General features: G+C 42.8%; 1 protein-coding gene across 43 annotated transcripts in view; it reads left to right on the top strand.

Annotated features, from left to right (window-relative positions):
* The window catches only part of GAPVD1 (GTPase activating protein and VPS9 domains 1), a 98569-nt gene extending 82894 nt beyond the window's left edge, over positions 1-15675 (top strand). For all 43 annotated transcript variants that reach the window (XM_055271081.2, XM_055271084.2, XM_063635964.1 and 40 more), the window contains 7 exons: positions 645-754; positions 1065-1224; positions 5021-5208; positions 6031-6244; positions 9799-9871; positions 11205-11402; positions 13277-15675. In XM_055271081.2, coding sequence (XP_055127056.1) covers positions 645-754; positions 1065-1224; positions 5021-5208; positions 6031-6244; positions 9799-9871; positions 11205-11402; positions 13277-13417 — 1084 coding nt within the window. In that variant the 3' untranslated portion in view covers positions 13418-15675. The remainder of the gene's footprint in view (positions 1-644; positions 755-1064; positions 1225-5020; positions 5209-6030; positions 6245-9798; positions 9872-11204; positions 11403-13276) is intronic.
* Positions 15676-16287: the final 612 nt, after the last annotated feature.

Here is a 16287-nt window from a genome sequence, read left to right as displayed (position 1 = left end):
GTTTCAGTTGTAGATGTTATGTATCAAAGGTGTTAATTCAAGGATTTAAAAAACTCGCTGGGTGTGGTGGCTCACGCCTGTAATCCCAGCAATTTAGGAGGCCGAGACAGGTGGATCGCTGGAGCCCAGGAGTTGGAGACCAGCTTGGGCAACATAGTGAAATCCCATCTCTATAAAAAAGAAAAAGGAAAAAAAAAAAGGAAGAAACGGTTTCTTGTCAGGTAGTGAGCTTATTTTGTGGCATCATCAGCGTTTCTAAAGAGGCATTCCAAATCTGGGTGTTGGGGGCATTCCAAATCTGGTTGTTGGGGGCTTCTGACTTCCATGGTCCCTCCCACTCTGCCATAATATGCTTTTCCGATTCTTATAGCACCCGTCATAGAACTCAGTGTATGAAAAAAGGTCAGAAAGGATTTGTTGTTTGATTCTGGTGCTTTAAAGAATGGTCCTTGCCCTGAGCACACCTGGCTCCTTGGGTAGTTAGAAAGCCTGTTCTTTTAAGTGGAGTGTCAGTTAAGAATCATCTTCTTTAAAATGTTTGAAACATTTGAGTCCTAAGGTAACATTAATTTATATAGTAAATATTTGTAAAATGTGACCATATCTGGATAAAGAAATTAATGTATTTTCTACTCATTTTTCAGAGATGCGAAAAAGAAACTGAGGCTTGCTCTTTGCTCTGCGGACTCTGTTGCCTTCCCTGTGCTAACCCATTCAACAAGGAATGGTTTACCAGACCACACAGACCCAGAAGGTAAATTGCTGCAGGATCGTTTAATTTTTCCTATGTTTATGGGTTGCACCATATGAAATTGCCAGTATTCAGCTGTTGAAGCTGTTCAACAATTCCATATGGTTCAACTTAATATGTTTATATTAGTGTCACTTAAGGGCACTTTGATTACTGATGGTTTATTAAAGTATTTTCTAATTGGGAGTGGCAATACAGCTTAGTTCTAATGATACATGACAAAGCAGAATTGACATCCCAAATGCTGAGAGTTAGCTTAATTAAGCACATGGAAATTCTTAATAATAACAGAATTCTTGTATCTTTTATTTAGACAATGAAATTGTATGCTTCTTAAAAGTTCAAATAGCCGAAGCAATTAATTTACAAGATAAGAATCTAATGGCTCAACTTCAAGAAACAATGCGTTGTGTGTGCCGTTTTGATAATAGGACTTGTAGGAAACTGCTGGCTTCGATTGCTGAGGACTACAGGTAATATACCCCACCTGTTCAGCTTTTAAACCTAGTTGTTAGCTGCAAGTGTTTTCTTTTTTATCCTTATTTCAGAAATGAATCTAGGCTTCCTACAAAGTGCTTGGCTATATTTTCTTGGATGTAGATTTCTGTGTTAGTCTGTTCTCACGCTGCTGATAAAGACATACCCGAGACTAGGCAATTTACCAAAGAAAGAGGTTTATTGGACTTACAGTTCCATGTAGCTGGGAGGCCTCACAATCATGGCGGAAGGTGAAAGGCACATCTCACATGGCAGCAGACAAGAGAAGAGAGCTTGTGCAGGGAAACCCCCCCTTTTTAAAACCATCAGATCTTGTGAGACTTATTCACTATCACGAGAACAGCACAAGAAAGACCTGTCCCCATTGATTCAATTGCCTCCCACTGGGTCCCTCCCACAACACATGGGAATTCAAGATGAGATTTGGGTGGGGACACAGCCAAACCATATCTTTCTGCCCCTTGCTTCTCCCAACTCATGTCCTCACATTTCAAAACCAATCATGCCTTCCCAACAGTTTCCCAAAGTCTTAACTCATTTTAGCATTAACTCAGAAGTCCACAGTCAAAAGTCTCATCTGAGACAAGGCAAGTCCTTTCCACCTATGAACCTGTAAAATCAAAATCAAGTTAGTTACTTCCTGGATACAATGGAGGTGCAGGCATTGGGTAAATACAGCCATTCCAAATGAGAAAAATTGGCAGAAACAAAGGAGCTGCAGGCCCCATCCAAGTCTGAAATCCAGCAGGGCTGTCAAATCTTAAAGCTTCAAAATGAACTCCTTTGACTCCATGTCTCACATCCAGGTCACGCTGATGCAAGAGGTGGGTTCCCATGGTGTTTCTTTTTTTTTTTTTTTTTTTCCCAAGATGGAATTTCGCTCTTGTTGCCCAGGCTGGAGTGCAATGGTGCGATCTTGGCTCACTGCAACCTCTGCCTCCTGGGTTCAAGCAATTCCCCTGCTTCAGCCTCCCAGGTAGCTGGGATTACAGGCATGCACCACCACGCCTGGCTAATTTTGTATTTTTTGGTAGAGATGGGGTGTCACCATATTAGCCAGGCTGGTCTTGAACTCCTGACCTCAAGTGATCCACGTAACTCAGCCTCCCAAAGTGCTGGGATTACAGGCGTGAGCCACCACACCCAGCCAGGGTTCCCATGGTCTTGGGCAGCTCCACTCCTGTGGCTTTGCAGGGTATAGCCACTTTCCCGGCTGCTTTCATGGGCTAGGGTGGAGTTGCTGGCTTTTCTAGGTGCACGGTGCAAGCTGCCAGTGGATCTGCCATTCTGAAGTCTGGAAGACAGTGGCCCTCTTCTCACAGCTCTACTAGGCAGTGCGCCAGTAGGGACTCTTTGTGGAGGCTCCGACCCCATATTTCCTTTCCGTACTGCCCTTGCAGAGGTTCCCCATGAGGACCCTGCCCCTGCAGCAAACATCTGCCTGGGCATCCAGGCATTTCCATACATCTTTTGAAATCTAGGTGGAGGTTCCCAAACCCCATTCTTGACTTCTGTGCACCCACAGGCTCAACACCACATGGAAGCTGCCAAGGCTTGGGGCTTGCACTCTCTGAAGCCACAGCCTGAGCTCTGTGTTGGCCCATTTCAGCCATGGCTGGAGCAGCTGAAAGGCAGGGTACCAAGTCCCTAGGCTGCACACAGCATGGGGACCCTGGGCCTGGCCCATGAAACCATTTTTCCTCCTAGGCCTCTGGGCCTGTGATGAGAGGGGCTGCCATGAAGACCTCTGACGTGCCCTGGAGACATTTTCCCCATTGTCTTGGGGATTAATATTCAGCTCCTCATTACTTATGCAAATTTCTATAGCCAGCTTGAATTTCTTCTCAGAAAATGGGATTTTGTTTTCTATTGCATCGTCAGGCTGCAAAGTTTCTGAACGCTTATGCTCTGCTTCCCTTATAAAACTGTATGCTGGCCAGGCACGGTAGCTCATGCCTGTAATCCTAGCACTTTGGGAGGCCAAGGCAGGTGGATCACCCAAGGTCAGGAGTTCGACACCAGCCTGGCCAACATGGTGAAACCCTGTCTCTACTAAAAATACAAAAAATTAGCTGGATGTGGTGGTGGGTGCCTGTAATCCTAGCTACTTGGGAGGCTGAGACAGGAGAATCGCTTGAACCTGGAAGCAGAGGTTACAGTGAGCTGAGATCACGCCACTGCACTCCAGGCTGGGCAACAAGAGTGAAACTCTGTCTCAAGAAAAAAAAAAAAAAATACCTTTAATAGCACCCAAGTCACCTCTTGAATGCTTTGCTGCTTAGAAATTTATTCTGCCAGATACTCTAAATCATCTCTCTCAAGTTCAAAGTTCCACAAATCTCTAGGGCAAGGGCAAAATGCCACCAGTGTCTTTGCTAAAACATAACAAGAGTCACCTTTGCACCAGTTCCCAACAAGTTCCTCATCTCCACCTCAGCCTGGACCTTATCATTCATATCACTGTCAGCATTTTCGTCAAAGCCATTCAACAAATCTCTAGGAAATTCCAAACTTTCCCACATTTTCCTGTCTTCTTCTGAGCCCTCCAAACTATTCCAATCTCTGCCTGTTACCCAGTTCCAAAGCTGCTTTCACATTTTCGGGTGTCTTTTTAGCGGTACCCCACTCTCAGTACCAATTTACTGTATTTGTCTGTTATCATGCTGCTGATAAAGACATACCTGAGACTGGACAATTTAACAAAAGAAAGAGGTTTAATTGAACTTAACAGTTCCATGTGGCTGGGGAGGCCTCAAAATTATGGTGGAAGGTGAAAGGCACATTTCACATGGCAGCAGACGAGAAGAGAGCTTGTACAGGGAAATTCCGCTTTTTAAAACAATCAGATCTCTTGAGACTTACTATCACGAGAACAGCACAGGAAAGACCTGCCTCCATGATTCAATTCCCTCCCACCGGGTCCCTCCCACAACACGTGGGAATTCAAGATGAGATTTGGATGGGGAACACAGCCAAATCATATCAATTTCTAAGCAACATATTTGGATATTTAGTCTGGAAATGTAGTTATAAATGAGCAGTTCCAAATAGAAGAGTGCAGTTTACTTCAGCTTTGCACAAAAGCAGGTAAAGAGGTATGCCTAAATTGTGAGGCCAGGACAACTAGAATATCATATTTCTTTTTTTAATGGTGATAGGAAAGCCTACTTTCCTGGACCAGAGAAGCAGAAGTAAGTAGCCTTAGGAATTGCTGTGCTTTTTCTGCTGCCAGTCTCCTGCTCATGATTATGGAGAAAAATGTAACTGAGATGCTTAGGTAGTGAGGAGGCTTCAAGGCTTAGGGAATGGGCACTCTAGTGAATGTGACGTTTAGACTATAAGCAAGTAATTGGTGGGGGATGTTTGTGACCTAGTGACTTACAACCTGTATTTGTTGTTATTGTTAGTCATCTGTAACTGTCAATTTCCTATTAAGTATGAGGTCCTATAGCTCCAGTATAAAATACACCAAGTATGCAGAGGGGCTTAGTAACATTTAGTGAATTAGGTAACTAAGTCTTCAGCCCAATAGATCCTCCCAAACAAAATGCACAATGGGTGTGTTCTTCAGCTGGCACCATGATCAGTCTCTACCATGTCTGCAGCCTGACATGCTACTTTGTATATGTGCTACTGAAGAGAGCACAGACATGCTACTTTGTAAAACCTGTCTGTGCAGTAATTTTCCTAAAGAAAAGTTAGGACCCTTATTCTTCAAAGAGAGTATGCACTGAATATATCTGATGTCATGCAAAGTATTTTTCCTTTTAGAAAAAGAGCCCCATATATTGCTTATCTCACTCGTTGTCGACAAGGACTACAGACCACACAGGCTCACCTGGAAAGGCTATTGCAAAGGGTTTTGCGGGACAAAGAAGTGGCCAATCGATACTTTACCACTGTCTGTGTGAGATTACTGCTTGAGAGCAAAGAAAAGAAGATCAGGGAATTCATTCAAGGTAACTCAATACCTTTAGTTTAAGCATCTCTTCACCTGTAATATTGTTGGGAAGATTTAGAAATACTGTTTTGTTTTGCTAGTTTGTTCAAGTATCTGCATGCCTTAAATACCCAATTATTTTATGGAATCTTAATAAATTAAACTTTGATGTCAAACCAATAAATTGCATTTTTCTCCTGGATTGAATATCTGTAGCTTACTTTTTAAATTGGGGACATTGGTAAATTTTTGGGTCTTTACAAATTTTCTCATTTTTTTTTTTTTAAAAACCAAACTTTTTTTTTTTTTTTTAGAAACTTTTGAGACGGAGTCTTGCTCTGTCGCCAGGCTGGAGTGCAGTGGTGCAATCTCGGCTCACTGCAACCTCTGACTCCCTGGTTCAAGGGATTCTCCTGCCTCAGCCTCCCGAGTAGCTGGGATTACAGGCACGCACCACCACGCCCAGCTAATTTTCATATTTTTAGTAGAGATGGGGTTTCACCATGTTGGCCAGAATGGTCTCAATCTCCTGACCTCGTGATCCGCCCACCTCGGCTTCCCAAGGTGCTGGGATTACAGGCGTGAGCCACTGTGCCTGGCCTAGAAACATATTTTTATAACAAATTCCTTGCACTTAAACTTTCACATATTTCTTACTTTTTCTCCTGATTTAATTATATGGCTACATATTGTCCTAAAATAAACTACACTGAAACACTTTTGGCTTTAAGATCATGGTGTCCGCATAGCTAGTAATTAAAATTATTTCTATGATTTCCTTTTTAAAATTATTTAGATAGTTTTTATTAAACTATTTAAAAATTATTATTTTGCTTTGGAGACTTTCAGAAACTCACCGCAGCTGATGATAAAACTGCTCAGGTAGAAGATTTTCTGCAGTTTCTTTACGGTGCAATGGCCCAGGATGTCATATGGCAAAATGCGAGTGAAGAACAGCTTCAAGATGCACAGCTGGCCATTGAGCGAAGCGTGATGAACCGGATTTTCAAGCTCGCCTTCTACCCTAATCAGGATGGGGACATACTTCGAGACCAGTGAGTACTTCTATGTTGAGTGCCTATGTGGAACTACATAGGGATCTACCAGGTAGCCCATATTTTAGGCAAGCTATATGTGTAACTTAGTATCTGATTGTAAAAGGAAATGCATTGGTTACCATTTTTCACCTGTCAGAGTTACATGATCACAAAGAATGATAATACCCAGTTTTCAGGGATGTGGGCAGTCAAGCTGGAAGGAGTAGAAATTGGTATAGCCTCTTTGGAAAGCACTGCTGTTTCCTCTGCCTTAACTAATCTTCCCTTCCTTCTTGTGATTAAGTCTTATTTATGCTTCGGGTCCTGACTTAAGTATGGTTTCCCTGATGAAGCCTCTCCTGACTAGGTTACATCCTGTTAGGGCTCTCTCAGGCCTCGGTGCCTTTCTTTAGCACTTGCCACAGTTGCCATTTGACATCTGTTTGAGTAATGGTTTCTGAACCCAGCCCTACTAACATTTGGGGCCAGATCGTTGATGATGTGGGGGGCTGTCTGTGCATTATAGGATCTTTAGGAGCATCCCTGGCCTCTACACACAAGATGCCAGTAATACCCCCCCAATTGTGACAACCAAATGTCTTCAGACATTCCCAAATGTCCCTTTGTCGGGGGCAAAATTCTCCCGTTCTTTTTTTCTTTTTCTTTTCTCTTGAGACAGGGTCTTGCCCTGTCACCCAGGCTGGAGTGCAGTGGCATGATCACAGCTCACTGAAGCCTCAACCTCCCAGGCTCATGTGACAAGTGATCCTCCTACCTTGGCCTCCCAAATCGCTGGTACTATAGGTACACACCATGACACCTGGCTGATTTTGTTTTTATTTATTTATTTAGACGGAGTGTCACTCTGTTGCCTAGGCTGGAGTACAGTGGCGTGATCTCAGCTCACTGCAGCCTCTGCCTCCTGGGCTTAAGCGATTCTCCTGCCTCAGCCTCCCAAGCAGCTGAGACTACAGGCATGTGCCACCATGCCCCGCTAATTTTTTTTGTATTTTTAGTAGAGATGGGGTTTCACCATGTTGGCCAGGCTGGTGTCGAACTTCTGACCTCAGATGATCCGCTCGTCTTGGCCTCCCAAAGTGCTGAGATTACAGGCATGAGCCACTGCGCCCAGCCTTGTTTATTTTTTGTAGAGACGAGGTCTTGCTGTGTTGCCCAGGTTGGTCTCAAACTGCTAGACTCAAGCGATCCTTCTGCTTCAGCCTCCCAAAGTGCTGGGATAAGAGCTGGGATAACAGGGCATGAGCCACCATGCCTGGCCTCTCCCCTGTTCTTAATCACTGGTTTGTGTGATCGTTTGATGAATGTCCTCTCCACACTGGCTTATTCCCTCTGCGAGACCAGGAAATAATGCTTTTATTAACTATTCTAACAGCACCAGGCACAGTGGTTGGCTTCTAATATATGCTCATTATATATTTATTAAGAATGAACAGTTGGTCGGGCGTCATGGCTCACACTTGTAATTGCAGCACTTTGGGAGGCCAAGGCAGGTGGATCACCTGAGGTCAGGAGTTCGAGACCAGCCTGGCCAACATGATGAAAGCCCATCTCTACTAAAAATACAAAAATTAGCTGGGTGTGGTGGCATGCGTCTATAGTCCCAGCTGCTCAGGAGGCTGAATAGGGAGGATCACTTGAACACAAGAGGCAGAGGTTGCAGTGAGCTGAGATTGCGCCACTGCACTCCAGCCTAGGCAACAGAGTGAGACTCTGTCTAAAAAAAAAAAAAGAGAGAGAGAGAGAATGAACAGTTAAGTATTTGAATACCAGAAAATGCCTGGAATTATATGGCTTATGAGTTATATCTCAATAAAGCTGTTTAAAAATATTAATCCTGGCTGGGCGCAGTGGCATATGCCTGTAATCCCATCACTTTGGGAGGCCGAGGTAGGTGGATCACCTGAGGGTCAGGAGTTGGAGACCAGCCTGGCCAACATGGTGAAACCGTGTCTACTAAAAATACAAAAATTAGCCAGGTATGGTGGCTCACATCTGTCATGCCAGCTACTCGGGAGGCTGAAGCAGGAGGATTGCTTGAACCCAGGAGGCAGAAGTTGCAGAGAGCCGAGATCACGCCACTGCACTCCAACCTGGCCAACAGAGCGAAGCTCTGTCTTAAAAAAAAACAAAGAAAAAAATTAATCTTGGAAAAAATTAACCTGGAATAGTAATAGTGATTATTTTTGGGTAAAGAGACTAGGGAAGATTTTGCAGTTTTATTTTTCCTCCTCTGTATTTTATCCTTTTTTTGAGATAGCCTCGCTCTGTCACCCAGGCTGGATGGAGTGCAATGGGGCGATCTCGGCTCACTGCAACCTCTGCCTCCCAAGTTCAAGCAGTTCTCCTGCCTCAGCCTCCTGAGTAGCTGGGATTACAGGCACATGGCACTGTGCCCAGCTAATTTTTGTATTTTTAGTAGAGATGGGTTTTCACCATGTTGCCCAGGCTGGCCTCGAACTCCTGACCTCAAGTGATCTGCCCATCTTGGCCTCCTGAAGTGCTGGGGTTACAGGCATGAGCCACCCTGCCCGGCCTTCTGTATTTTCTTGAGCACTGCCTCATAACCCTGTTTCTGACCTCAACCATGTTAAAGTTGTTACCATGCTTCTTAACAGTGACAGTGGCTTACTGCGCCTGACTCCCAGGGGTCCGTGTAATAGGATCCTCGGGGTGTGGGTTATGTTTGTATGAAATATTTTTCATGGAGATTTTCAGATGTTGCATAGATATTTGAGAGAATTCACTTTCCTGTGAAATGGGTTAGGATCCTTCCATTCTGCCTTCCTCATTTGTTTATGGTCTCACAGTGTTTGACCCACCCCAGACTTCTATGCTTAATATGCCAGATGGGGCCTATTTTCTCTCCAGAGCACGTTTTTGCCTTTAGGCATAGGATAAGGAATGGGGACATTCAAACCATATTGACTACAAACAGCAACTTTGAAGGAGATTATTTTTCCCCACCCTCCATGGCATTTCTGCGGGGTTTATAGAGGGTGGAAAGCCAACAGAGGAATTGGAAGGAACACAAGCAGCCAGGAAGCTGGGTTCAGCCCCTGCTACTGACACCTGTGTAGTTTAGGCAAGCCTTTTCCCTTTTTAAGCCTACTTCTCTTCATCTACAAAGTGAAAGGTTGGGTGAATGGTGGAGGCCCTTCTCCATGTAATTAATATCTTTGGTTTCTGGCTTTTGATCCTTCTACTTCCTCTCACTCCCCCCCTCCCCGCCTCCTTCTTTTCCTCTGCTTTACAAAATAATGCGTCCAAGCAGCTCCTACTAAGGGCTCCTGTCCTTTCTCCCTTGCAGTGCTGTCTGGTCCAGAGAGGAAAGACTCCCTCCCCTCCCTGCATCCCCTTGGCTCACTCAGCATTTCTGAGCAGATTGGAAAGAATACTTATCTAAGAGGCTCAACTCTAACTGTAATCCATATCTAACTGTAATCCATATCTAGTCAACATGTTCCACGTGTTTTGTAAAAATCAATGATGACTGTTTGTTTACCGTATTTTCTGAAATGAATATTTACATGTGTATTTTGGGGGGTTTTCAGAGTTCTTCATGAACATATCCAGAGATTGTCTAAAGTAGTGACTGCAAATCACAGAGCTCTTCAGATACCAGAGGTAATACAGGTTTATATAGCATGGGTAATGTTAACTAAATGCTGCGTGTTATTATACCATATAATGTTACCACATTTTCAAGGAACTGAAATACAATAAAATATAAAACATCATTTTCACTCTATGTAATTCAGTCTAACTGCAAAGTTCCTGAAGATGCTTTCAGGGATTAAAATTCCCTGGTATGAAATAATAGAAAGCCAGTTGTGAGGAGCCCTTCCTTGAAGCCACTTCTCAAGCCAGCCCTGCTCTCAGGGGCAGTACCTCTCCATCAGTGCTTTTATAGTCAGGTTTCTACAGAGATGTTTTGAAGAAACGGGAGGCTAATGGCACTCCAAAGAGTCAGATATGCTGTCTCGGGAGAGGTCATTGAGTCTGCATGTGATCTCAGATAACCTTTTAGTCATTGATATTAGCATTTTTACCTGTCCTACATCTCTTAGAAAATAAGAAAACATGAAAATTTCAGGTATTTGAGCTTTCTGGTTGCTTTTGTTACAACCCCCACTAATGAGACATGAATTAGCATAAAATTTTAAATTGTTTTTTTTGAATCTGTTATTTCTGGAATTACTGCAACAATGGTACATATTTTTAAATTAACCTCTTTTATCACATGTGATAAATCTAGTTCCTGTGTAGAGCCAGTTTAAGCTAGTTTTAAGGAAAAGTCCTCTTTTAGTAGTTTGTACTTCTGGAATCAGCTACTAAATGTAGAGAAGTTCCATTCTAGCTATTTAAGAAAGAGAATGGTTTGAAATTTTGTGAATTCTAGCTTCTGTGCTGTTTAATGCCCTTTTTCTATTAATGGATATCTGGTTTGTTCTATTTTAAAATGCAAAGCAACTTATTTAAAAGTTTTAAAGTTGGCCGGGCGCGGTGGCTCATGCTTGTAATCCCAGCACTTTGGGAGGCCGAGGTGGGTGGATCACGAGGTCAGGAGATCGAGACCACGGTGAAACCCCGTCTCTACTAAAAATACGAAAAAAAAATTAGCTGGGTGTGGTGGCGGGCGCCTGTAGTCCCAGCTACTTGGAGAGGCTGAGGCAGGAGAATGGCGTGAACCTGGGAGGCGGAGCTTGCAGTGAGCCAAGATTGCGCCACTGCACTCCAGCCTGGGCAACAGAGCGAGACTCCGTCTCAAAAAAAAAAAAATTTTTAAAGTTATGCTTCAATCTTCAGTGAAGGGGAAAGGGGCCTGCAATGTGATTTTACCAAAGAGAGGAAAAAGCAACCACGTTATCCTCTGCCTCCTGACACAGAGGTTGCGGTAGTCACTGCGCAGGGTTGCCACTGGATTCAGAATCTGTATATTGTCTATGGTTTCACTTAGGTTTATCTTCGAGAAGCACCATGGCCATCTGCACAATCAGAAATCAGGACAATAAGTGCTTATAAAACCCCCCGGGACAAAGTGCAGTGCATCCTGAGAATGTGCTCTACGATTATGAACCTCCTGAGCCTGGCCAATGAGGACTCTGTCCCTGGAGCGGATGACTTTGTTCCTGTGTTGGTGTTTGTATTGATAAAGGTGGGCCCCTTACTATTATCAGTTAAGGAGTTATGTGGCATTCTGAGCAGGTGGCACAGGGCTTCACACAACCATATATGTCTTGGTTCTTTTCCAAGTCACAAGCTCTAGGTTACTCAGAAAGAAAGTGCCTAATGTCAAGATTTGTTCTTTTGAGACAGAATCTCACTCTGTCGCCCAGGCTGGAGTGCCGTAGTGTGATCTCAGCCCACTGCAACCTCCATCTCCTGGGTTCAAGCAATTCTAGTGCCCCTGCCACCCAAATAGCTGGGATTACAGGCGTGCGTCACCATGCCCAGCGAATTTTTTTTCGTTTTTACTAGAGACAGGGTTTCGCCATGTTGGCCAAGCTGGTCTCGTGGTCTCCAGCTGGCCTCAAGTGACTCGCCCGCCTCAGCCTCCTGAAGTGTTGGGATTATAGACATGAGCCACCACGCCCAGCCAAGATTTGTTCTTACCTTAGGGTTTTCAAAAGAAAGGATGAGAGGACTAGATTCCTAGATGAACATTTTCAGCTAAAAAGCAGTGCCTAGGTCAGGTGCGGTGGCATATGCTTGTAATCCCAGCACTTTGGGAGGCCGAGGAGGGTGGATCACGAGGTCAGGAATTCAAGACCAGCTTGGCCAAGATGGTGAAACCCCATCTCTACTAAAAATACAAAAATTACAGGCTCCTGTAATCGCAGCTACTCAGGAGGTTGAGGCAGGAGAATCACTTGAACCTGGGTGGCAGAGCTTGTAGTGAGCCGAGATCACACTGCTGCACTCCAGCCTGGGCAACAGAGTGAGACTCCATCTCAAAAAAAAAAAAGCAGTGCCTGAAGTTCTTGGTTGGGGCTCAGTATATAATTATTGAATGAATGGATGAGGGCAAGTTCTTTTTATTGTACTTTTACCATCTTCTTTAATATGGAATTCCTTGTAGTACTTGTCATATAGGCTACCCAAATTACCAATCTCCTTCCTCTTTTAGCTTCTTATTTTGTAATTGTAGTATAAAAGTACTGACATCTCTAGTTCTTGTTGACTTTAAAATTAAAGTTTCATCATTTAAATCGTTTATTTTGAACATTTTGAGGGTGACCATGTAGTTTGGGTGCACACAGCCACTAAGTGATCGTATCACTTGTGTTTTGCAGTCAGCTCAGCCCAGCTGTTGCTGTCTAAAATGTGTGTGACATATATCTTACTATTTCTTAGCGTTGTGATATTTCTACAACCTGAACTCTTAGCTTGGAGGGAGAAACCCATGGGGTTGGCCGTCACAGCTCCTCCTGTTGGCCATCGCTCTTCTGGCTTCCACAGGTGATAAATCTAGTTCCTGTGTAGAGCCAGTTTAAGCTAGTTTTAAGGAAAAGGCCCTAGCTCTTCCTCTTAACCATTTAACAGCCTGTGCCCTTTCTCACCACATGAAGAAGGTAAAAAAGTTCAGGAGATGTCGTCTGTTACCTCTGGCAACAGAGGGCATGACATGTTTTTTAGTTTTTTCTTTCTCAGCTTATTCTCCGTGGACTTATCAGATATAACTCAGTTTGCTTACAGCATTTATTTGTTATCTAACATTCTGGAATCCTGGGATGTTGAGTAAGACCACAGAGATTAGTTCAGCCTTCTTAGAAACCAGTGAGGTTAAGGACTTGCAAGGATAGAAACCTCTAGATAGATTAGCTGAGATTAGAACCTGGGTTGCCTTTCCAACATATTATTGCTACTCATGGAAACTAAGGTTTACAGATTACTTCCAAAAAATAACTTGGGGGTTGTTTTCAAAAGGATTGGTATGTCTTTCATAGAAGAACATTCGAACACTTACGTGATTTTGGCAGAGCTATGACATCTGAGTAATTGACTCTTTTTTATTTTTCACTTCTCTAGGCAAATCCACCCTGTTTGCTGTCTACTGTGCAGTATATCAGTAGCTTTTATGCTAGCTGTCTGTCTGGAGAGGAGTCCTATTGGTGGATGCAGTTCACAGCAGCAGTAGAATTCATTAAAACCATCGATGACCGAAAGTGACCAAGACCAAGGCCCACCAAGGCAGCAGACTGTTAATCAGACAAACAGATCTCTGAGAAGGCGCATCAGCTGCTTTGAAGGCTGAAGATTGTTTTTGTATAATATTGTACAGCATCAGGCATTTTAAAGCAGATCTTTACTAAACTGGTTAATGAGCTAACAACAGGTTCTCTCGTCTTTGGGCTCTTTCCTTTCTGAGTTGCATATTCTATTTTCTTGTCCCCAAGTAGAGACTAATACTACAAAAAGGGACCACATTTTTCAAGTATTTCTAAGTATTAAAAAACAGAACAAAAATCTCTTAGAAAATTTCTAGACCTCCATTCTTGGATACCCTTTCTTTCCTTTTATTTTAAAAAAGAACAGTACCCCTCTTTTAAGATGCTGTCTTACATTAATGTGCATCTAATGGAAAGAAGATATGAGTTGCACTGAGGATTATAATAGTGGTGCATTAGTGGCATTATCTATAAATACACTCACCTAAATTGAAAAGCTAAGAAGGAAATGTAAATATAATATATATTTATATTTGATGTAATATGGACATCTGCAGATTCTAATAAACAAGGACTATTGCTGATAGTAGGCTGTGACATACTGTCTTGTGAAATGGTTTCCTTGACAAAATTTAAGCTGAGCTTAAAAGCAAAAAACAAAAAGTACACAGAAATATTTATTAAAATGTAATACAGTTTATTGAACTTTCTAGGTATGGAGTTTGATGGACAGGGCTGCCTTTAATGAGTGTGAAAGTCACTAAGTCACTTAGACATCTCACCATGGAAGTTTGTGAGCCTGCATTAGGAGATAGACTGATTACCATACATGACGTAAAAAGGAACAGTGGATAGCTCATACTTTATGGTGGTTCTTCTCCTCTGAAATAATATACTGCAGAAATCCCAGACAGAGCTCCTTACAAACCTTTAATTGTAATATATTTTTGATGATTATTCACATTGAATGCACAGACCAAGAATTCAGTGAATGTCATTTTTTTAAAAACTAATTTGTATTGTCTGCTCTAGTGATACAAGTTTTACTAGTGATAAACTATTTTAATCAACCATACTATTCTTACGGAAAAAAATAATCTATTTTGGCAGGTTTCTGTGCCTTTATTTCCCTCTTCTGAAAAAAAGTCTGTGTTTTCATAGTTTGATTTGCATTGTATATCAATATTAATCAGGAATGGGTTTTGGTGCCTGAAAAATTGGCCATGGAGGCACACCAAAGCTTCAAGCACAAGTCTTGTACGTGGGCCATCACTGTCTGGTTTCACTTTGTGTGTTTCCTGAACACATTTAGCTGCTTTTATAACCAACTCAGCCCCATACTTGAGTCCCTTGTTGTTGGGAGCATTTCCAGGCATCTTTTAAGGGAACTGTGACAAACAGCCTCGGGCGGATGAATACAGAGGCTCTCTGCTGTCTGTCTCTGAGATCTTTGTGTCTGGGAATGCCTAAAGATTTTATTTTTTTTCTTTGTTTTTATTTTATTTTATTTTTTGAGACAGAATCTCACCCTGTCGCCCAGGCTGGAGTGCAATGGCTCGATCTTGGCTCACTGCAACCTCCACCTCCCAATTCAAGTGATTTGCCTGCCTCAGCCTCCTGAGTAGCTAGGACGACAGGCACGCATCACCACGCCCAGCTAATTTTTGTATTTTTAGTAGAAACGGGGTTTCACCATGTTGGCCAGGATGATCCTCGATCTCCTGACCTCGTGATCCACCTGCCTTGGCCTCCCAAAGTGCTGGGATTGCAAGCGTGAGCCACCGTGCCCAGCCAGAAACTAGATTTTCTTTATGCCTCCACCCCTTCTTATTCATTTACTTTACAATACCAAAATAATAAATTGCATAGGAGTGTGGGATGTGGTTTCTGCCTTCTAGAGAGAGATCAGAATTAAACTAGTACTATGAAATGTCCTTTCGAGTGTTAGGTCAAGAAATCCATGTACAGAGTCGTGCACTTCATTGGCTGTAACTGTCAAACTTGCCTTGTATTAGAAGTTAAATCCCATCGTAAATACATCATGAGGCCAGCTGTGTGATTTCTGAGACCTAGATGGGAGTCCATTTACTTCAGCCTTTGATTCAGTAAATGTTAAGCAGCAGAAGACTTCGAATGGTTGAAATTCATTGTTACAGGATTTAACTCATAAACCAATGAGAGATTTTTTTTTCTCTACAATGGTTGCTAAGTCTATTCCATGTTAACACTGTGGAAATAAATATGAAGATGTGGACATTGCATCGGGGCTCTTTTCTGTGGAAGAGAAGGTGGTGGGATTGGGGTGAAGGGCTACACTGGAGGCAGGAGAGAGGGCTGTGCTGTGTTGGAGCCAGGGCTGAGGGTAGACCCCCAGAGATTTGGCATCTGTGACACCTCTGAAATGGGTTCGGGTGCTCATGACTCCGTAGCTGGCGGAGGAGCACAGCACAGCTGTTGCAGGGGCAGCTAAGATTTCCTCTGAAAATCCTGTCAGGAGCAAGGACTACTTCGGCATTAACCATCACTGTTTGATTTCTTGACAGGTACGTGAGATGGGGAGTGATTTGATTTTTTTTTTTTTCAGAGAAGAGGAATAGTTGTTCCCCAAATGTTTCTTCCTCCACTGCCTTCCAGTATTTATTTTACATGAAAGATTAGTGTAAAAGTGCAAAATCAGCCCAGGAAACATTCAGTAGCCACCAGTTATTACATAGAATTTATAAAGTGGATATTAAATGGAGAGAGAGTTGGCTCAGCTCCCCTGAAATCTTGTAGGATTTTCTCTGAGGAAAAGAAAAATCAAGTTTGCATTTTGTATTAATATTCTGCTTTTAGAAGTAATAGAAATACAAGTTGAAGATTGTCTTTACT

This window comes from Symphalangus syndactylus, chromosome 3 (assembly GCF_028878055.3).
Source record: "Symphalangus syndactylus isolate Jambi chromosome 3, NHGRI_mSymSyn1-v2.1_pri, whole genome shotgun sequence".
Taxonomy (NCBI): domain Eukaryota; kingdom Metazoa; phylum Chordata; class Mammalia; order Primates; family Hylobatidae; genus Symphalangus; species Symphalangus syndactylus.
This window is presented reverse-complemented; position numbering and strand designations above follow the sequence as displayed.